This window comes from Chiloscyllium punctatum, chromosome 46 (genome assembly GCF_047496795.1).
Source record: "Chiloscyllium punctatum isolate Juve2018m chromosome 46, sChiPun1.3, whole genome shotgun sequence".
NCBI classification, from domain to species: domain Eukaryota; kingdom Metazoa; phylum Chordata; class Chondrichthyes; order Orectolobiformes; family Hemiscylliidae; genus Chiloscyllium; species Chiloscyllium punctatum.
The window spans coordinates 36,904,696-36,928,853 of record NC_092784.1 but is presented as its reverse complement, the minus strand read 5'-3'; the positions used below and the strand labels follow the sequence as shown (position 1 = coordinate 36,928,853).

The following is a 24,158-nucleotide window of genomic DNA, read 5'->3' as shown; positions in this document are numbered from 1 at the left end:
TCTCTCTCCCCCCTCACACACACCCTCTCTCTCGTCCTCCACACAAATACACACACTCTCTCTCCCCCCTCACGCACTCTCTCTCTCCTTCACTCACACTCTCTCTCCCTCGCGCACACTCTCTCTCCCTCGCGCACACTCTCTCTCCCTATCACACACACACTCTCTCTCCCTCACGCACACTCTCTCTCCCTCGCGCACACTCTCTCTCCCTATCACACACACACTCTCTCTCCCTCACGCACACACTCTCTCATGCACTCTCCCCCTCCTTCCCTCACACACACTCTCTCTCTCCCCCTCCCTCCCTCACACACACACTTTCTCTCCCCCTCCCTCCCTCACACACACTCTCTCTCCACCTCCCTCCCTCACGCACACTCTCCACCTCCCTCCCTCCCTCACACACACTCTCCACCTCCCTCCCTCACACACACTCTCTCTCCACCTCCCTCCTTCACAGACACACTCTCTCTCCCCCTCCCCCCTTCACAGACACACTCTCTCTCCCCCTTCCCCCTCACACACACACACTCTCTCTCCCCCTTCCCCCTCACACACACACTCTCTCCCCCTCCCTCCCTCACACACACTCTCCACCTCCCTCCCTCACACACACACTCTCTCTCCCCCTCCCTCCCTCACACACACACTCTCTCTCCCCCTCCCTCCCTCACACACACACTCTCTCTCCCCCTCCCTCCCTCACACACACACTCTCTCTCCCCCTCCCTCCCTCACACACACACTCTCTCTCCCCCTCCCTCCCTCACACACACACTCTCTCTCCCCCTCCCTCCCTCACACACACACTCTCTCTCCCCCTCCCTCCCTCCCTCACACACACACACTCTCTCTCCCCCTCCCTCCCTCACACACTCTCTCTCCCCCCCTCCCTCCCTCACACACTCTCTCTCTCCCCCTCCCTCCTCAAACACACTCTCTTTCCCCCTCCCTCACACACAGTCTCTCCCTCCCCCTCCCTCCCTCACACAGTCTCTCCACCTCCCTCCCTCACTCACTCTCTCTCCCCACGCACACACATCCTCTCTCTCTCTCTCTCTCTCTCTACCCCCTCATACTCACACACTCTCTCCCTCACATCCACTCTCGCTCCCTCACACACACGTTCTCTCCTGCTCCCTCACACACACACACACTCTCCCCCGCCCACATACACACACTGTCTCCCCCTACACATACACACACTCTCTCTCTCCGCCTCACACACACTCTCTCCCTCACGCACACTCTCTTCCTCTTCCTCACACACACACACTTTCTCCCTCCCTCACACACACACTCTCTCCCTCTCTCACACACACACTCTCTCCTCCTCCCTCCATCACTCACTCTCTCTCCCCCCTCACACACGCCCTCTCTCTCGTCCTCACACTCACACACTCTCTCCCTTACACCCACTCTCGCTCCCTCACACATACTCTCTCTCCTCCTCCACACACATACACACACTCTCTCCCCCCTCACGCACTCTCTCTCTCCTTCACTCACACTCTCTCTCTCTCTCCCTCGTGCACACTCTCTCTCCCTATCACACACTCTCTCCCCCTCACACATACACACACTCTCTCTTCCCCCACACGCTCTCACTCCCTCATGTACACTCTCTTTCTTCCTCACGCACACTCTCTCTCTCCCACGTGCACTCTTGCTTGCTCTCTCTCACACGCACACTCTCTCTCTCCCTTTCTCTCACACGCACACTCTCTCTCTCTCCCTTTCCCTCACACACACGCTCTCTCTCCCCCTCTCCCTCACACAAACCCACACTCTCTCTCCCCCTCCCTCCCACACTCTTTCTCCCCATCCCTCCCTCCCACACACTCTCCCCCCCCCACACACACACTCTCTCTCCCCCTCTCACACACACTTTCTCCCTCACACACAAACACACTCTCTCCCTCACACACACACTCTCTCCCTCACACACACACTCTCTCCCTCACACACAAACACACTCTCTCCCTCACACACAAACACACTCTCTCCCTCACACACACACTGTCTCCCTCACACACAAACACACTCTCTCCCTCACACACAAACACACTCTCTCCCTCACACACAAACACACTCTCTCCCTCACACACAAACACACTCTCTCCCTCACACACAAACACACTCTCTCCCTCACACACAAACACTCTCTCCCTCACACACACACACTCTCTCTCCCTCACACACACACACTCTCTCTCCCTCACACACACACACTCTCTCTCCCTCACACACACACACTCTCTCTCCCTCACACACACACACTCTCTCTCCCTCACACACACACTCTCTCTCCCTCACACACACACTCTCTCTCCCTCATACACACACTCTCTCTCCCTCACACACACACACACACACACTCTCCCTCTCCCTCACACACACTTTCTCCCTCTCCCTCACATACACACACTCTCTCCCTCACACACACTCGCTCTCCCTCACACACTCGCTCTCCCTCTCCCTCCCACACACACACACACTTTCTCTATCTCCCCTCCCTCACACACACTCTCTCCCCCCCCTCCCTCACACACTCTCTCTCCCCCCTCCCTCACACACTCTCTCTCCCCCCTCCCTCACACACTCTCTCTCCCCCCTCCCTCACACACTCTCTCTCCCCCCTCCCTCACACACTCTCTCTCTCCACCTCCCTCCCTGACACACACTCTCTCTCTCTCCACCTCCCTCCCTCACACACACTCTCTCTCTCCACCTCCCTCCCTCACACACACACTCTCTCTCCCCCTCCCTCCCTCACACACAACTCTCTCTCCCCCTCCCTCACACACACTCTCTCTCCCCCTCCCTCACACACACACTCTCTCGCCCCCTCCCTCACACGCACACTCTCCCCCTCCCTCACACGCACACTCTCCCCCTCCCTCACACGCACACTCTCTCTCCCTCCTTCACACACTCTCTCTCTCCCCCTCCCTCCCTCACACACTCTCTCTCTCTCCCCCTCCCTCCCTCACACACTCTCTCTCTCCCCCTCCCTCCCTCACACACTCTCACCCTCTCCCTCCCTCACACACTCTCTCTCCCTCTCCCTCCCTCCCTCACACACTCTCACCCTCTCCCTCCCTCACACACTCTCTCTCCCTCTCCTTCCCTCACACACTCTCTCTCCCTCTCCCTCCCTCACACACTCTCTCTCTCTCTCCCTCTCCCTCCCTCACACTCTCTCTCTCCCTCTCCCTCCCTCACACACTCTCTCTCCCTCTCCCTCCCTCACACACTCTCTCTCCCTCTCCCTCCCTCACACACTCTCTCTCCCTCTCCCTCCCTCACACACTCTCTCTCCCTCTCCCTCCCTCACACACTCTCTCTCCCTCTCCCTCCCTCACACACTCTCTCTCCCTCTCCCTCCCTCACACACTCTCTCTCCCTCTCCCTCCCTCACACACTCTCTCTCCCTCTCCCTCCCTCACACACTCTCTCTCCCTCTCCCTCCCTCACACACTCTCTCTCCCTCTCCCTCCCTCACACACTCTCTCTCCCTCTCCCTCCTTCACACACTCTCTCTCTCCCTCCCTCACACACACTCTCTCTCTCCCTCCCTCACACACACTCTCTCTCTCCCTCCCTCACACACACTCTCTCTCTCTCCCCCTCCATCGCTCACACACTCTCTCTCTCCCCCTCCCTCCTTCACACACTCTCTCTCTCCCCCTCCCTCCCTCACACACTCTCTCTCCCCCTCCCTCCCTCACACACTCTCTCCCTCCCCCTTCCTCCCTCACACATTCTCTCTCTCCGCCTCCCTCCCTCACACACTCTCACTCTCTCCCCCTCCCTCCCGCACACACTCTCTCTCTCTCTCCCTAACCCCCTCACACATTCGCTCTCTCCCCCTCCCTCCCTCACACACTCTCTCTCCCCCTCCCTCCCTCACACACTCTCTCTCCCCCTCCCTCCCTCACACACTCTCTCTCCCCCTCCCTCCCTCACACACTCTCTCTCCCTCCCTCCCTCTCACACTCTCTCTCCCCCCTCCCTCCCTCACACACTCTCTCTCTCCCCCTCCCTCCTTCACACACTCTCTCCCTCCCTCACACACTCTCTCTCCCCCCTCCCTCCCTCACACACTCTCTCCCTCCCTCACACACTCTCTCTCCCCCCTCCCTCCCTCACACACTCTCTCTCTCCCCCTCCCTCACACACTCTCTCTCCCTCTCCCTCACACACTCTCTCTCCCCCCTCCCTCCCTCACACACTCTCTCTCTCCCCCTCCCTCACACACTCTCTCTCCCTCCCTCCCTCACACACTCTCTCTCCCTCCCTCACACACTCTCTCTCTCCCTCCCTCACACACTCTCTCTCTCCCTCCCTCACACACTCTCTCTCTCTCCCTCCCTCCCTCCCTCACACACTCTCTCTCCCTCCCTCCCACACTCTCTCCCCCCTCCCTCCCTCACACACTCTCTCTCTCCCCTTCCCTCACACTCTCTCTCTCCCTCCCTCACACACTCTCTCTCCCTCCCTCCCTCACACACTCTCTCTCCCTCCCTCCCTCACACACTCTCTCTCCCTCCCTCCCTCACACACTCTCTCTCCCTCCCTCCCTCACACACTCTCTCTCCCTCCCTCCCTCACACACTCTCTCTCCCTCCCTCCCTCACACACTCTCTCTCCCTCCCTCCCTCACACACTCTCTCTCCCTCCCTCCCTCACACACTCTCCCCCCCTCCCTCCCTCAGACACTCTCTCTCCCCCCCTCCCTCCCTCACACACTCTCTCTCCCCCCCTCCCTCCCTCACACACTCTCTCTCCCCCCCTCCCTCCCTCACACACTCTCTCTCCCCCCCTCCCTCCCTCACACACTCTCTCTCCCTCCCTCCCTCACACACTCTCTCTCTCCCCCTCCCTCCTTCACACACTCTCTCCCTCCCTCACACACTCTCTCTCCCCCTCCCTCACACACTCTCTCTCCCTCCCTCAGACACTCTCTCTCCCCCCTCCCTCACACACTCTCTCTCCCCCCTCCCTCCCTCATACACTCTCTCTCTCCCCCTCCCTCCTTCACACACTCTCTCTCTCCCCCTCCCTCCTTCACACACTCTCTCTCTCCCTCCCTCACACACACTCTCTCTCTCCCTCCCTCACACACTCTCTCTCTCCCTCCCTCACACACACTCTCTCTCTCTCCCCCTCCATCGCTCACACACTCTCTCTCTCCCCCTCTCTCCCCCTCCCTCCTTCACACACTCTCTCTCTCCCCCTCCCTCCTTCACACACTCTCTCTCTCCCCCCTCCCTCCTTCACACACTCTCTCTCTCCCTCCCTCCTTCACACACTCTCTCTCTCCCCCTCACTCCCTCACACACACTCTCTCTCTCCCCTCCCTCCTTCACACTCACTCTCTCTCCCCCCACCCTCCTTCACACTCACTCTCTCTCCCCCCTCCCTCCTTCACACTCACTCTCTCTCCCCCCCCTCCCTCACACACACTCTCTCTCCCCCCTCCCTCCATCACACTCTCTCACTCCCCCCCTCCCCTCCTCACACACTCTCTCTCCCCCCCCTCCCTCACACACTCTCTCTCTCCCCCTCCCTCCTTCACACTCTCTCTCTCCCTCCCTCACACATTCTCTCTCTCCCCCCTCCCTCACGCTCTCTCTCTCCCCCTCCCTCCCTCACACACTCTCTCTTTCCCCCTCCCTCCTTCACACACTCTCTCTCCCCCCCTCCCTCCTTCACACACTCTCTCTCCCCCCCTCCCTCCTTCACACACTCTCTCTCTCCCCCTCCCTCCCTCTCACACACTCTCTCTCCCCCTCCCTCCCTCACACACACTCTCTCTCCCCCTCCCTCCCTCACACACACTCTCTCTCCCCCTCCCTCCCTCACACACACTCTCTCTCCCCCTCCCTCCCTCACACACACTCTCTCTCCCCCTCCCTCCCTCACACACTCTCTCTCTCCCCCTCCCTCCCTCACACACTCTCTCTCTCTCCCCCTCCCTCCCTCACACACTCTCTCTCTCTCCCCCTCCCTCCCTCACACACTCTCTCTCTCCCCCTCCCTCCCTCACACACTCTCTCTCCCCCTCCATCCCTCACACACTCTCTCTCCCTCTCCCTCCCACACTCTCTCTCTCCCTCCCTCCCACACACACTCTCTCTCTCTCCCCCTCCCACCCTCACAAACTCTCTCTCTCCCTCCCTCACACACACTCTCTCTCTCTCTCCCCCTCCCTCCCACACACACTCTCTCTCTCCCCCTCTCTCCCACACACACTCTCTCTCTCCCCCTCCCTCCCACACACACTCTCTCTTTCTCTCTCCCCCTCCCTCCCTCACGCACTCTCTCTTTCTCTCTCCCCCTCCCTCCCTTACACATTCTCTCTCCCCTCCCACCCTCACAAACTCTCTCTCTCCCTCCCTCACACACACTCTCTCTCTCTCTCCCCCTCCATCCCTCACACACTCTCTCTCTCCCTCTCCCTCCCACACTCTCTCTCTCCCTCCCCCTCCCTCCCACACACACGCACTCTCTCTCTCCCCCTCCCTCCCACACACACGCACTCTCTCTCTCTCTCCCCTCCCTCCCACACACACGCACTCTCTCTCTCTCTCCCCTCCCTCCCACACACACGCACTCTCTCTCTCTCTCCCCCTCCCTCCCACACACACACACTCTCTTTCTCTCTCCCCCTCCCTCCCTCACACACTCTCTCTTTCTCTCTCCCCCTCCCTCCCTTACACATTCTCTCTCCCCTCCCACCCTCACAAACTCTCTCTCTCCCTCCCTCACACACACTCTCTCTCTCTCTCCCCCTCCATCCCTCACACACTCTCTCTCTCCCTCTCCCTCCCACACTCTCTCTCTCCCTCCCCCTCCCTCCACACACACGCACTCTCTCTCTCCCCCTCCCTCCCACACACACGCACTCTCTCTCTCTCTCCCCTCCCTCCCACACACACGCACTCTCTCTCTCTCTCCCCCCTCCCTCCCACACACACACACTCTCTCTCTCTCTCCCCCTCCCTCCCACACACACTCTCTCTCTCTCCCCCTCCCTCCCACACACACTCTCTCTCTCTCCCCCCTCCCTCCCACACACACTCTCTCTCTCTCCCCCTCCCTCCCACACACACTCTCTCTCTCTCCCCCTCCCTCCCACACACACTCTCTCTCTCTCCCCCTCCCTCCCACACACACTCTCTCTCTCCCCCTCCCTCCCACACACACTCTCTCTCCCCCTCCCTCCCACACACACACTCTCTCTCTCCCCTCCCTCCCACACACTCTCTCTCCCCCCTCCCTCCCACACACTCTCTCTCCCCCTCCCTCCCACACACACTCTCTCTCTCTCCCCCTCCCTCCCACACACACTCTCTCTCTCTCCCCCTCCCTCCCACACACACTCTCTCTCTCTCTCCCCCTCCCTCCCACACACACTCTCTCTCTCTCTCCCCCTCCCTCCCATACACACTCTCTCTCTCTCTCTCCCCCTCCCTCCCACACACACTCTCTCTCTCTCTCCCCCTCCCTCCCATACACACTCTCTCTCTCTCTCTCCCCCTCCCTCCCACACACACTCTCTCTCTCTCTCTCCCCCTCCCTCCCACACACACTCTCTCTCTCTCTCCCCCTCCCTCCCACACACACTCTCTCTCTCTCTCTCTCCCCCTCCCTCCTACACACACTCTCTCTCTCTCTCTCTCCCCCTCCCTCCCACACACACACTCTCTCTCTCTCTCCCCCTCCCTCCCACACACACACACTCTCCCTCTCTCCCCCTCCCTCCCACACACACACTCTCTCTCTCCCCCCCTCCCTCCCACACACACTCTCTCTCTCTCCCTCCCCCTCCCTCCCACACACACTCTCTCTCTCTCTCTCTCCCCCTCCCTCCCACACACACTCTCTCTCTCCCCCCTCCCTCCTTCACACACTCTCTCTCCCCTCCCTCCCTCTCACACACTCTCTCTCCCCTCCCTCCTCACACACACTCTCTCTCCCCCTCCCTCCCTCACACACACTCTCTCTCCCCCTCCCTCCCTCACACACACTCTCTCTCCCCCTCCCTCCCTCACACACACTCTCTCTCCCCCTCCTCCCTCACACACTCTCTCTCCCCCTCCCTCCCTCACACACTCTCTCTCTCTCCCCTCCCTCCCTCACACACTCTCTCTCTCTCCCCCTCCTCCCTCACACACTCTCTCTCTCTCCCCCTCCCTCCCTCACACACTCTCTCTCTCCCCTCCCTCCCTCACACACTCTCTCTCCCCCTCCATCCCTCACACACTCTCTCTCCCTCTCCCTCCCACACTCTCTCTCTCCCTCCCTCCCACACACACTCTCTCTCTCTCCCCCTCCCACCCTCACAAACTCTCTCTCTCCCTCCCTCACACACACTCTCTCTCTCTCTCCCCCTCCCTCCCACACACACTCTCTCTCTCCCCCTCTCTCCCACACACACTCTCTCTCTCCCCCTCCCTCCCACACACACTCTCTCTTTCTCTCTCCCCCTCCCTCCCTCACGCACTCTCTCTTTCTCTCTCCCCCTCCCTCCCTTACACATTCTCTCTCCCCTCCCACCCTCACAAACTCTCTCTCTCCCTCCCTCACACACACTCTCTCTCTCTCTCTCCCCCTCCCTCCCTCTCTCTCTCTCTCTCCCCTCCATCCCTCACACACTCTCTCTCTCCCTCTCCCTCCCACACTCTCTCTCTCCCTCCCCCTCCCTCCCACACACACGCACTCTCTCTCTCCCCCTCCCTCCCACACACACGCACTCTCTCTCTCTCTCCCCTCCCTCCCACACACACGCACTCTCTCTCTCTCTCCCCTCCCTCCCACACACACGCACTCTCTCTCTCTCTCCCCCTCCCTCCCACACACACACACTCTCTTTCTCTCTCCCCCTCCCTCCCTCACACACTCTCTCTTCTCTCTCCCCCTCCCTCCCTACACATTCTCTCTCCCCCTCCCACCCTCACAAACTCTCTCTCTCCCTCCCTCACACACACTCTCTCTCTCTCTCCCCCTCCCATCCCTCACACACTCTCTCTCTCTCCCTCTCCCTCCCACACTCTCTCTCTCCCTCCCCCTCCCTCCCACACACACCACTCTCTCTCTCCCCCTCCCTCCCACACACACTCACTCTCTCTCTCTCTCCCCTCCCTCCCACACACACGCACTCTCTCTCTCTCTCCCCCTCCCTCCCACACACACACACTCTCTCTCTCTCTCCCCCTCCCTCCCACACACACTCTCTCTCTCTCCCCCTCCCTCCCACACACACTCTCTCTCTCTCCCCCTCCCTCCCACACACACTCTCTCTCTCTCCCCCTCCCTCCCACACACACTCTCTCTCTCTCTCCCCTCCCTCCCACACACACTCTCTCTCTCTCCCCCTCCCTCCCACACACACTCTCTCTCTCTCCCCCTCCCTCCCACACACACTCTCTCTCTCCCCCTCCCTCCCACACACACTCTCTCCCCCTCCCTCCCACACACACACTCTCTCTCTCCCCCTCCCTCCCACACACTCTCTCTCCCCCTCCCTCCCACACTCTCTCTCCCCCTCCCTCCCACACACACTCTCTCTCTCTCCCCCTCCCTCCCACACACACTCTCTCTCTCTCCCCCTCCCTCCCACACACACTCTCTCTCTCTCTCCCCCCCTCCCTCCCACACACACTCTCTCTCTCTCTCCCCCTCCCTCCCACACACACTCTCTCTCTCTCTCTCCCCCTCCCTCCCACACACACTCTCTCTCTCTCTCTCCCCTCCCTCCCACACACACTCTCTCTCTCTCTCCCCCTCCTCCCACACACACTCTCTCTCTCTCTCTCTCCCCCTCCCTCCTCACACACTCTCTCTCTCTCTCCCCCTCCCTCCACACACACACTCTCTCTCTCTCCCCCCTCCCTCCCTCACACACACTCTCTCCCTCTCTCCCCCTCCCTCCCTCACACACACTCTCTCTCTCCCCCCCTCCCTCCCACACACACTCTCTCTCTCTCTCCTCCCCCTCCCTCCCTCACACACTCTCTCTCTCTCTCTCTCCCCCTCCCTCCCTCACACACTCTCTCTCTCTCCCCCTCCCTCCCTCACACACTCTCTCTCTCCCCCTCCTCCTCACATCTCTCTCCCCTCCCTCCTCACACTCTCTCTCCCCCTCCCTCCCTCACACACACTCTCTCTCTCCCCCTCCCTCACACACACTCTCTCTCCCCTCCTCCTCACACTCTCTCTCCCCCCTCCCTCCCTCACACACTCTCTCTCTCCCCCCTCCCCTCCCTCACACACTCTCTCTCCCCCCCTCCCTCCCTCACACACTCTCTCTCTCCCCCCTCCCTCTCACACTCTCTCTCCCCCCCTCCCTCCTCACACACTCTCTCTCTCCCCCCTCCCTCCTCACACACTCTCTCTCTCTCCTCTCTCTCTCTCCCCCCCTCCCTCCCTCACACACACACTCTCTCTCTCCCCCCCTCCCTCCCTCACACACTCTCTCTCCCCCCCTCCCTCCCTCACACACTCTCTCTCCCCCCTCCCTCCCTCACACACTCTCTCTCCCCCCCTCCCTCCCTCACACACTCTCTCTCCCCCCCTCCCTCCCTCACACACTCTCTCTCTCCCCCTCCCTCCTTCACACACTCTCTCTCTCCCTCCCTCACACATTCTCTCTCTCCCCCCTCCCTCACGCTCTCTCTCCCCCTCCCTCCCTCACACACTCTCTCTCTCCCCCTCCCTCCTTCACACACTCTTTCTCCCCCCCCTCCCTCCTTCACACACTCTCTCTCTCCCTCCCTCCTTCACACACTCTCTCTCTCTCTCTCTCTCTCCCCCTCCATCCCTCACACACACACTCTCTCTCTCTCCCCCTCCCTCCCTCACACACACACACTCTCTCTCTCTCTCTCCCCCTCCCTCCCTCACACACACACACACTCTCTCTCTCTCTCCCCCTCCCTCCCTCACACACACACACACTCTCTCTCTCTCTCTCTCTCTCCCCCTCCCTTCCTCACACACTCTGTCTCTCTCCCTCACCCTCCCTCCGTATCAGGATGCTGCTGGGTACAGAAGAATTGAGTTATAAAGAAAGGTTGGATAGGCTTGGACTTTTATTACTGGGTTTAGTAGCGACCTCAGAGGGGTATAGGTAGGTCAATGGCAGATGTCTCTTCCCTAGAATGGGGGATTTCAAGACCAGGGGAATACTTTTAAGGTGAGAAGGGAGAGATTTAAAAAAGAACATGAGTTGGAATTTTTTTTAACGCAGAGGGTGGTTTGCGTATGGAATGTACTTTCTGAGGAAGTGGTGGATGTGGGCACAGTTAGCTAAATGCCTTTTAAAATTGTAAGTATGTGACTAGGAAAGCTTTAGAGGAATATGGGCCAGAGCAGCAAGGTGGGACTAGCTTGGAATTATGTTCGGCATAGACTAGTTGGACCGAAGGATCTGTTTCCGTGACTCTAAGTAGAGGCCGAACCTTTGAATATTTTAAAGGCACAGTTATATAAGATTCTTGGTCAGAAAAAGGGGGAAAGATTATTTGGGGTAAGCAGAAATATGGAGTCAAGGTTGGAATCAAATGAGCTGTGATATTATTAAACAGAGGAGAAGACTCAAAGACTTCTGTGGCCTAATGTTGCTCTTAAGTTGAATGTTTGTACGGCCGTCCTGAAGAACTGCAATTTCAAATTCACCAAGTTGTTACAATGGTGCCTCTATCCAAAAGATGATATCTCTGACAATGAAGAATTCCCAAGCACCACAGTGGAGTGTAAACTTCTGATTAGAAGATGAAAGAGTGGAAAAGATTTGATGCAAAGATAATTTAAATTGTGTTTGTTACACATGTGCAGTAATAGACTGTATCATTGTATTTACTGAGCTTTGGCAGAATTGTTAAATCTTTGAGTTAGAGAATTTTTTTTTACCTAAAGCTGGCATTTTGACCTTCTCTGCACAGGCCAGGAACTCATTGACATGGTCCGTGCAATTCACCACAGAAGATTGATTCTGCTTCAAACACTGTTCAAAAGCCAGGAAGGGCTCTGCACATTCTGCACGGATCTTCTGAATGACTGGGCTGTAAGAAGAGACAACAGGTCAGTTCTGACATCTCATCGCAGGAGGCAGCTTCAATTTTGTGGAGGTCTGGCCAGGTATAACCATTAGATGGGATCATCTCTGGAATACTTCAGGAATATTAGAGCCCTACACAAAGTCACAGTGGTCTGCCACACCAATAGATATCTCAAGTCATTATTGATCAACTTACCAATTTAATTTTGTTCAAAGAATTTACTGTCTTCCCCTCTGGGTAAACAATGGTTTTCCTAGCGTTGCCTCAGTCAGTTCTGTTTTCATTAGCCTTGCGATTTGCAGCAAATGGGGTAACATAGGTGTCTCCCTGCTCACTTCCATTTTAAAATTCCATAGAACGCCCGCTAAATTCTACCTCCTGCTGCCATCTGTGCATATATTGTTGGATTCTTGCTCTCTAAGGTGTTTCCCCCAATTCTCCAATCAATTTCCTGTCACCAACCCGTGCTGCACACCTCAAAGCACAAAGTCCATCAAGAAATTGGTTTCCAAACTTTCACCTATTCTGTTCTGAGACTGTTGCCAAAAGGCAAGCAGGAGTGCTCTGGATTTTGTTCACTCGAAGTTAGGCTTCTGTGGAACATCCAGCCTTTAAGTGAATACAGACAGGCCTGCTTCTTTGATATATCCCCAAGCCCAAGAGGGCAGATGATGGCTTGTAAATCCCTCAGTGTGAAAGCAATTTTTTGCATTTTGTGACTCTGTAAAATCCTGACTGCATATGCTAGATTGAAGGTAAGCTGATAGCAACAGGTCGAGATGCCGTATGAGGACATAGATGCAAGAGCAGAATCAAGCCATTCAGTCCACTGAGTCTGCTCTGTCGTTCAATGCAACCATGGCTGATCCAGTCATTCTCAATTCATTTCCTGAATTTCCCCATAACCCTCAATTCCCTGACTGATTAAAAATCAGTCCATCAGCTTTGAATATACTTAATGACCCAGCTTTTACCACAAATAATTCCACAGATTCACTACTGTCCTAGAGAAGAAACTTCTCATCGCTGTTTAAAAGTCCAACCCCTTACTCTGGGATTATCTCACCTCATAGAATCCCTACGGTGTGGAAACAGGCCCTTTGGCCCAACAAGTCCACACTGACATTCCAAAGAGTATCCCAGCCAGACCCATTCCCCTACCCCTATTACCTTATGTCTCCCCTGACTGATGCCTAACCTAAACATCCCTGAACACTATGTGCAATTTAGCAATGGCCAACTCATCTAACCTTCACATCTCTGGACTACGGGAGGAAACCAGAGCACCCGGAGGAAACCCATGCAGACACGGGGAGAATGTGCAAACTCTCTACAGACAGTCGCTCGAGGCGGGAATTGAACCCAGGTCCCTGGCGCTGTCAGGCAGCAGTGCTAACCACTGATCCACCTTGAGCCCTCTGATCCTAGACTCTCTTATGCTGGAAAAACAACCCTTCTGCATCTACCATACAAACCACTAAGAATCTTCCATGTTTCAATAAGATCACCTTTCATTCTTCTAAACAACAATGAATAGAGACCTAACCCACTCCACTTCTCCTCATAAGGCAGTCCCTCCAATCTCAGGGCCTCCGACTGAACCTTCTCTGGACTGCCTCCAATGCCAGTATAATTTTCCTTTGATTTGGAAACCAAAATTGCTCACAGGATTCCAGTTGTGATGTCCATATTTTTATACGACATCCACTTTACAATAAAGGCCAATATTCCATTTGCCTTCCATATCACCTGCTGAATTTGTACGCAAGCCTTTTTGAACTCAAATCAATTTATTGAGGTCACTCCCTTTTGCTTAATATTATACTCGCTTGTCACATTGTGTCCTGGTTGTAAGACGATTGCTAATTGTTATCAGTCAGCTGGTACAGGTAATTCTGCTATAACACGACAATTGTGTTCCTCTGCAATCCCACGCTACAGAAAATCATGCAATGGGAAACTGCTACGGAAAACCAGCTATAGCCACTCAGCAGATTGTTCGTGTTATGTACACAACTTCATCAAGCACTTTATAGCCAATTCACGCTGATGAAACGCACGTTATAGAAGAACTGCCTGGGCAGGGGTTGAACCAGGCTGTCCTGCAGTTCACACTAACCAACCAACTCTTTAACACACAACCCAATGAGAATCTATCAATCTCATTGAATAATTCATTTGCCCCGGTGCCCATAGCTTTCTGGAGGAGGGAATTCCATCTTTACACCACCAATGTATGAAAGAAGTGCTTCTTGGTTTATTGCAATCTTTTTAAAAATTATTCACGCTCATTATCGTTCACTGGATTTGGTAGTTATTGCCCACTTCCAGTTGCCTTTAAGATGGTGGTAAGCAGCCTTTGTGGACCGCTGCAGTCCATATGGTGTAGGAACACCCACAGTCCTTTCAAGTCAGGATGGTGTGCAACTTGGAAGGGAGCATTGCTCCCATGCTCCTGTGGCCTTTGTTCTTCCCGACGTTCAAGATCACAGGCTTGGAAGATGCTGTCAAAGGAATGAGCTGCTGCATGGTGGTGTGAATGTATCTTGAAGGTGTTGGACAGGATGACAAACACGTAGACTGCTTGCCCTGGATGGTGTTGAGCTACTTGGCCTAGAAAAGTTGAGAATCTAAGAACTGGTGGAGATCGAGACTCTCTACTCGTTCGCACCTCCCTAAAAAAGGCCATTTTATTAATTAAACCCAACAGCAAATTCTTAGGTGACAGTCATTACATGACAGACAACCACCTAATGAAGAAGCAGTGCTTTTAAAGCTAGTTGGATCATAACCTGATGTTGTGTGATTTTTAACTTTGTCCACCCTAGTCCAATATTGGCTCCTCTAAATCGTGAAAGAATAATAATGGAACTCTAAGCAATGAATAATAACTAAGCAAGATCTACAAGGACACATATGTAGTATATAAGCTGGCCCAAAATAGAAGGAAAACAATTTACAGAAAACCTACAGGGAAAAAGGGCAGCAACATCTTTGGGAAGTGCAAGAAATACTAAATCATACTATGGTATAGACCATTTAGGGCTGGGACAAGGAGAGAATGGTGAGCCTGTGGAATTTTCTGCCCCTGAAAGTGGTTGAGATCAAAACATTGAATGATTGCAAGGAGTTGCATTTCGTTCGTAGGACTAAAGAGATCAAATGGTATGAGGACAAAGTGGGAACAGGGGACTGAATTGAACCATCAAGCATTGATCATGTTGAATAGCACAGCAGAAGTGAAGGGTGACCGACATACTCCTGCATCTGTTTTCTATATTTCAAAAACAAAAATGGGGATATGCAGTAATTGTGCACTAGCTCCAAAGCAAAAAGTGAATTTTAAACCCCAAATACCAAGGGAAATATTACAATTACAGGTTGACAAGTCAGTCCCTGTCAGACTTCATCCTCGGGTCCTGAAAGAAGTGGCTTCAGGGATAGCATTGGATGTAATTTTCCAGAACACTTTTGATTCTGGAATGTCAGATGACAACTCAAAGCAGGTAAGTACAGGCCAGGTAGCCCAGTATCTGCCTGAGAGATAATGCCAGAAGCTTTTAAGGAAATTACAGCAGGGTACTTGGAAACCTTTAGTGAAACGGGCAGAGTCAACATGGCTTTGTAAAAGAGAAGCCAACAATGGGGGAGGTCAGCACCCCAGGGAAAAAGGACAAAGTTGAATATTTTGTATTTATCTTCAGCCGGAACTGCTAAATGAAGCTCAACTTAGTTTCCTTCTGGTGTCCCCAGCTCATCAGATACCAGTCTTCAGCCAATTAAATTCAATCCGCACGATACCAAAAAATGGCAGATGACAGTAAATACTGCCAACACTATTCACCCATTCCAATAATAGTACTGAGGACTTGTACTCCAGAAACAGCTGCACTTCGAGCCAAGCTGTTCAGTATACTACAACACCAAGATCTACCTGACTATGTATAAAATTGCCCAGCTATGTCCACAAATTGGTCTAAGCTGGTGTTTCAGCTTCTGCCCACACTATTTCATTTCATTCCTACTAACATAACCTTTTCTTCTATTTTCCCTTTGCGGACTTTTGCAGTCTCCCCTTAAATGTGATGACCGACCTCTCCAATGTTTCACAAATCACATTTCCAAAGTGCATCCCATGCAGACCCACCCCCTCTCTGTAATCCTGAATTTCCCTGCATTAAACAGAACAACTACAAACGAAACCTTTGATGCTTCTGTTGCACATGTTGCAAATATTTAAAGAAAACTTTCTAGATGCTCATGGTTTCCTGTTCTTTTTTATTCATTCATGGTACCTGGCTCTCATCATCAAGGCCATCATTTGTTGTCCATCCTAAATTGCTTGCAAGAAGGTGATGCTGAGCCACCTTATGGACCATTGCACTGGATTTTGACCCAACAATGAAGAAACAATGATACTTATCCAAGGAGGAATGATGAGACACTTGGAAAGGAACATGAAAGCTGTGCAGTCCCTGTGAAACATCTGCCCTTGTTCTTGCAGGTGGCAGAGGTCACAAACTTGGAAGGTGCTCTTATAGTCATAGAGTTATAGAGACCTAGCACAGAAACAGACCCTTCGGTCCAACTCGTCCATGCCGACTGAATATCCCAACTCAATCTAGTCCCACCTGCCAGCACCTGCCCCGTATCCCTCTAAACCCTTCTTATTCATATACCCATCCACATGCCTTGTAAAGGTTGCAATTGTACCACTTCCTCTGGCAGCTCATTCCATATACGTACCATCCTCTGCATGAAAACGTTGCCCCTTAGGTCTCTTTTACATTTTTCCCCTCTCACCCTAAACTTATGTCCTCTAGTTCTGGACTCCCCCACCCCAGGGAAAAGACCTTGTCTATTTATCCTATCCACACCCTTCATGATTTTATAAGCCTCTATAAGGTGGCTCCTCAGCCCTCAGACACTCCAGGGAAAACAGCCCTAGCCTCTTCAACCTCTCCCTATAGCTCAATTCCTCCAACTCTGGTAACTTGCTTGTAAATCTTTTCTGAACCTTTTCAAGTTTCATAACATCCTTCCAATAGGAAGGAGACCAGAACTGCAGGCAATATTCCAAAAGTGCCCTAACCAACATCCTGTACAGCCACAACACGACCTCCCAACTCCTGTACTCAATACTCTGACCAATAAAGGAAAGCATACCAAACGCCTTCTTCACTATCCTATCTACCTACGACTCTACTTTCAAGGAGCTATGAACCTGCACTCCAAGGTCTCTTTGTTCAGCAATACACCCTAGGACCTTCCCATTAAGTGTATAAAGCCTGCTAAGATTTGTTTTCCCAAAATGCAGAACCTCACATTTATTTACATTAAATTTCATCTGCCACTTCTCAGCCCATTGGCCCACCTGATCAAGATCCTGTTGTAATCTGAGGCAACCCTCTTCGCTGTCCACTACACCTCCAATGGCTAGTTTCCTAATGGCTAGTTCTCCCCGTATTCCATGAGATCTAACCTTGCTCACCAGTCTCCTATGGGGAACCTTGTCGTACGCCTTACAGAAGCCCATATAGATCACATCTATCCCTCTGCCCTCATCAATCCTTTTGTTACTTCCTCAAAAAACTCAATCAAGTTTGTGAGACATGATTTCCCATGCACAAAGCCATGTTGACTATCCCTAATCAGTCCTTGTCTTTCCAAATACATGTCCATCCTGTCTCTCAGGATGCCGCCAACAACTTGTCCACCAACGACATCAGGCTCACTGGTGTATCGTTCCCTGGCTTGTCCTTACCAACTTTCTTAAATAGTGGCACCACGTTAGCCAACTTCCAGTCTTCTGGCACTCACCTGTGACTATTAATGATAGAAATATCTCAGCAAAAGGCCCAGCAATAACTTCCCTAGCTTCCCACAGAGTTCTAGGGTACACCTGATCAGGTCCTGGAGATTTATCCATTTTTATGCGTTTCAAGACATCTAGCACTTCCTCCTCTGTAATATGGACATTTTTAAGATGTCACCACCTATTTCCCTACATTTTATTCCTTCCATATCCTTTTCCACAGTCGTATCTTGTATCTCCCCCATATCCTGCGGCTACGCAAAAGGCAGTCTTGCTAATCTCTGAGGGGTCCTAATCCCTCCCTAGTTACCCTTTTCTCCTTAATGTGTTTGTAAAAGCCCTTTGGATTCTCCTTAACCCTATTTGCCAAAGCTATCTCATGTCCCCTTTTTGCCCTCCTGATTTCCATCTTAAATATACTCCTACTGCCTTCATACTCTTCAAAGTATTCACTCGACCTATCCTGTCTATACCTGACATATGCTTCCTTCTTTTACTAAACCAAACCCTCAATTTCTTTCGTCATCCAGCATTCCCTATATGTACCAGTCTTCCCTTTCAGGAAAATCCTTTCTCTGGACTATCGTTATCTCATTTCTGAAGGCGTCCCATTTTCCAGCCGCTCCTTTATCTGCAAATATCTGCCCCCAGTCAGCTTTTGAAAGTTCTTGCCTCATACTGTCAAAATCAGCCTTCCTTCCTTCCTTCAACTTTTAGATCTGGTCTATCCTTTTCCATCACTATTTTAAAACTAATAGAATTATGGTCGCTGGCCCCAAAGTGTTCCCCCACTGACACCTCAGTCACTTGCCCTGCCTTATTTCCCAAGAGTAGATCAAGTTTTGCACCTTCTCTAGTAGGTACATCCACATCCACATGAATCAGAAAATTGTCTTGTACACACTTAACAAATTCCTCTCTATCTAAACCCTTAACACTATGGCAGTCCCAATCTATGTTTGGAAAGTTAAAATCCCCTACCATAACACCCTATTATTCTTACAGATAATTGAGATCGCCTTACAAATTTGTTTCTCAATTTCCTTCTGACTATAAGGGGATCTATAATATAATCCCAATAAAGTGATTATCCCTTTCTTATTTCTCAGTTCCACTCAAATAACTTTCCTGGATATATTTCAGGAATATCCTCTCTCAGTACAGCTTTAGAACATAGAACAATACAGCACAAAACAAGCCCTTCAGCCCACGTTGTTGTGCCAACCACTGATCCTCGTGTATGCACCCTCAAATTTTTGTGACCATATGCATGTCCAGTAGTCTCTTAAATGTCTTCAATGACCTTGCCTCCACAACTGCTGCTGGCAACGCATTCCATGCTCTCACAACTCTCTGTGTAAAGAACCCACCTCTGACATCCCCTCTTTACTTTTCTCCAACCAGCTTAAAACTATGACCCCTCGTATTAGTCATTTCTGCCCTGAGAAGTAGTCTCTGGCTATCGACTCTATCTATGCCTCTCATTACCTTGTATACCTCAATTAGGTCCCCTCTTCTCCTCCTTTTCTCCAATGAAAAAAGTCTGAGCTCAGTCAACCTTTCCTTATAAGATAAGCCCTCCAGTCCAGGCAGCATCCTGGTAAACCTCCTCTGAACCCGCTCCAAAGCATCCCCATCTTTCCTATAATAGGGTGACCAGAACTGGACACAGTATTCCAAGTGCGGTCTAACCAAAGTTTTATAGAGCTGCAACAAGATCTCACGACTCTTAAACTCAATGCCCCTGTTAATGAAAGCCAAAACACCATATGCTTTCTTAACAACCCTGTCCACTTGGATGGCCATTTTAAGGGATCTATGTACCTGCACACCAAGATCCCTCTGTTCCTCCACACTACCAAGAATCCTATCCTTAATCCTGTACTCAGCTTTCAAATTCGACCTTCCAAAATGCATCACCTCGCATTTATCCAGGTTGAACTCCATCTGCCACCTCTCAGCCCATCTCTGCATCCTGTCAATGTCCCGCTGCAGCCTACAACAGCCCTCTATACTGTCAACGACACCTCCAACCTTTGTGTCATCTGCAAACTTGCTGACCCATCCTTCAATGCCCTCATAAAAGTCATTAATAAAAATTACAAACAGTAGAGGCCCAAGGACAGAGCCCTGTGGAATACCACTCACCACAGACTTCCAGGCAGAATATTTTCCTTCTACTACCACTCGCTGTCTTCTGTCGACCAGCCAATTCTGTATCCAGATAGCTATGTTCCCCTGAATCCCATTCCTCCGGACCTTCTGAATGACACTACCATCGGGAACCTTATCAAATGCCTTGCTCAAGTCCATATACACATCCACAGCTCAACCCTCATCAACTTTTCTAGTCACATCCTCAAAGAACTCGATAAGGTTTGTGACGTATGACCTGCCTCTCACAAAGCCGTGTTGACTGCATTTAATCAAGCCATGCTCTTCCAGATGGTCATAAATCCTAGCCCTCAATCCTTTCTAACACCTTGCAGATGACAGACATGAGACTTACTGGTGTGTAATTGCCGGGGATTTCCCTATTTCCTTTCTTGAAGAGAGGAATTACATTTGCCTCTCTCCAGTCCTCAGGTACGACTCCAGTGGAGAGCGAGGATGAAAAGATCTTCGCAAGTGGCGAAGCAATTGCATTTCTCGTTTCCCAAAGCAGCCGAGGACAAATCTGGTCCGGGCCTGGCGGCATGTCAATCTTAATGTTTGACAAAATTTTCAGCACATCAGCTTCCTCTACCTCTATCCACTCCAGCATGCACACATGCTCTTCAAAGGTTTCATTCACTACAAAGTTCGTTTCTTTCGTAAAGACAGAAGCAAAAAACTCATTTGGGGCTTTCCCTACCTCCTCAGACTCCACACACAAATTCCTTATGCTATCCCTGATCGGGCCTACTGTTTCTTTGACCATTCTCTTATTCCTCACATAAGTGTAAAATGTCTTTGTGTTCTCCCTAATCCGTTCTGCCAAGCCTTTGTCGTGTCCCCTCCTGGCTCTCCTCAGACCATTTTTGAGCTCCTTCCTTGCCTGCCTGTAATCCTGTAGAGCTGAGCTTGACCCCAGCTTCCTCCACCTTACGTAAGCTACCTTTTTCCTTTTGACGAGAAGCTCCACCACTCTCGTCATCCAAGGTTCCTTTATCTTACCACTTCCTGCCTGTCTCAGAGGGACATATTTATTCATCACTTGCAACAACTCTTCCTTAAACAGTCTACACATGTCTATAGTGCCTTTACCATGGAACAATTGCTCCCAATCCATGCTTCCTAACTCATGTCTAACTGCATCATAGTTTCCTCTTCCCCAATTAAATATCCTCCCATTTTGCCTAATCCTCTCCTTCTCCATAGCTATGTAGAATGTGAGGCAGTTGTGGTCACTATCACCAAAATGCTCTCCCACCACAAGATCTGATACCTGCCCCGGCTCATTGCCGAGCACCAAATCTAGAATGGCCTCTCCCCTTGTTGGCCTGTCAACGTACTGAGTTAGGAAACCCTCCTGAACACACCTTACAAAAACAGCTCCATTCAAATCTCTGCTCGAAGGAGGTTCCAATCAATATTGGGAAAGTTAAAGTCACCCATTACAACAACCCTACTACGTCCACACTTTTCCAAAATCTGCCGAGCTATGCTTTCTTCCATCTCCCTGCTGCTATTGGGGGGCCTGTAGTAAACCCCTAAAGAGGTGAGAGCTCCCTTGCTGTTCCTAATTTCCACCCATACTGCCTCAGTAGGCAGATCTTCCTCGACAATGGAAGCTTCTGTAGCTGTGATACCCTCTCTGATTAGCAGTGCTACACCCCCTCCTCTTTTATCCCCCCTCCCTATTCTTTTTAAATGTTCTAAACCCTGGAACATCCAGCAACCATTCCTGCCCCTGAGAAACCCATGTCTCTGTTATGGCCACAACATCATAGCACCAGGTACTGATCCATGCTCTAAGTTTGTCACTTTTATTCCTGATACTCCTTGCGTTAAAGCAAACACACTTTAACTGATCCCTTGTTTCCTTCCCAGGAAATTCCTTCCCACTGGCTGTGCTACCTCTTGCTATTGCCTCATCTGCATCAACTCTCACCTCCGGTATATAGCTCAGGTTCCCACCCCCCTGCCATACTAGTTTAAACCCTCCTGAACTACTCGAGCAAACCTTCCATCCAGGACATTGGTCCCCTTCCAGTTCAGATGCAACCCGTCCTTCTTGTACAGGTCCCACCTTCCCCAGAAGGCATCCCAATTATCTACATATCTGAAGCCCTCCCTCCTACACCAACTGTGCAGCCACGTGTTAAGCTGCGCCCTCTCCCTGTTCCTCGCCTCGCTATCTCGTGGCACCGGTAGTAAACTACAGAATACTACTTTGTTCGTCCTTTGCAGCTTCCATCCTAACTCCTTGAAATCACTTTTTATATCCTCGATCCTTTTCCTGGCTATATCATTAGTGCCAATATGTAACACGTTTTCTAGCTGTTCGCCCTCCCCTTTTAGAACCTTATACACCCGATCGGAGACGTCCCGGACCCTGGCACCAGGGAGGCAACGTACCTTCCGGGAATCCCGATCCTGACCACAAAATCTCCTGTCGATTCCCCTAACTATCGAGTCCCCTACCACGAGTACTTTTCTATTCTGCCCTCTTCCCTTCTTTGCCACAGTGTCAGGCTCAGGCTCAGCTTTAATGCTATCCCTTATCAAAAATGCCATTCCGCTTCCTCTCTTGCCTTCCTTTCTGTCCTTCCTGTAGCATTTGTAACCTGGAACATTAAATTGCCTGTCCTGTTCATCCCTGAACCATGTTTCTCTGATTGCTATGATATCCCAGTCCCATGTTCCTAACCATGCCCTGAACTCACCTGCCTTCCCTGTTAGGCCTCTTGCATTGAAATAAATGCAGTTTAATTTATCAGTCCTATTGGTTTTACTCATGTTGGGTATCGGGTCCTTCCTCCTGGTGAGTTGTTGTCTGAGATTAGCTGTTGGACAGTCTTACCGCAAATTCAACCCAAACTCTGGGTCAGGTATGCGGATGACACCTTTGTAATCATTAAAAACACAGAAATAGAGAACACACACCGGATCATCAATGCCACACTCACAGGAATCCGATTCACTAGAGAGGAAGAAAAGGACAACCAACTCCCATTCTTAGACGTGATGGTACAGAGAACACCGAACGGAGAATTCACCACAAAGGTATACAGGAAAGCCACACACACAGACCAAGTCCTGAACTACAAAAGCAACCACTCCAACACACACAAAAGAAGTTGCATTAAGACACTATTCAAAAGGGCCACAACACACTGCAGCACACCAGAACTGCAAAAAGAGGAAGAACAACACCGATACAATGTATTCGCCAAAATTGCGTGCAATTTCATCAACAGATGCCTAAGGGAAAGACAACGGAACGAGGACATGCCGCAACCCAAAGGACTAGCCACACTACCATACATCAGGAGCATTTCCGAACTGACAGCCAGACTACTGCGACCACTAGGACTCATAACAGCACACAAACCAACAGCCACTCTCAGACAACAACTCACCAGGACAAAGGACCCGATACCCAACATGAGCAAAACCAATGTAGTGTACAAAATCCCATGCAAGGACTGCACAAAACACTACATAGGACAAACAGGAAGACAGCTAACGGTCTGCATCCATGAACACCAACTAGCTACGAAACGACACGACCAGCTATCCTTAGAAGCCACACACGCAGATGACAAGCAACATGAGTCCGACTGGGACAACACTACTATTATAGGCCAAGCCAAACAGAGAACAGCCAGGGAATTCCTAGACGCATGGCATTCATCCACAGATTCTATCAATAAGCACATCGACCTGGACCCAATATACCGGCCACTGCAGTGGACAGCTGAAACTGACAACCGGAAGCGGTAGATACAAATCACTATAAATGCTGGAGGAAAGATCACAGAAGCGCTTCACAGGAGGCTCCTAAGCACTGAGGATGTCACCTAGACAGGGGATGAAACGTCTGCAACCACAAATTCTCAGCTCGGCGAACAAAACCACAACAACGAGCACCCGAGCTACAAATCTTCTCACAAACTTTGAATAGGTTAGCTTAGCTAAGAACAAACCAAGCAAACGAAACATAGGTGGGGTGGGGAAAGGATAACGTAATCAAAATGGAGGACGGTGTTCATGGCTGAAGTTGTCAAACTTAATGTTGAGTCTTGAAAGGCTATAAATTACTTGCACAGAAAATTTAGTGTTGAATG

The 24,158-nt window shown here is 51.7% G+C and overlaps 1 protein-coding gene across 1 annotated transcript in view; it reads right to left on the bottom strand.

Moving 5' to 3' along the window:
* LOC140467957 (coiled-coil-helix-coiled-coil-helix domain-containing protein 5) overlaps positions 1 to 24,158 on the bottom strand; it is a 42,019-nt gene that overhangs the window by 13,130 nt on the left and 4,731 nt on the right. Inside the window, exon 3 of the mRNA XM_072564042.1 lies at positions 11,923 to 12,074. Coding sequence (XP_072420143.1) covers positions 11,923 to 12,074 — 152 coding nt within the window. The remainder of the gene's footprint in view (positions 1 to 11,922; positions 12,075 to 24,158) is intronic.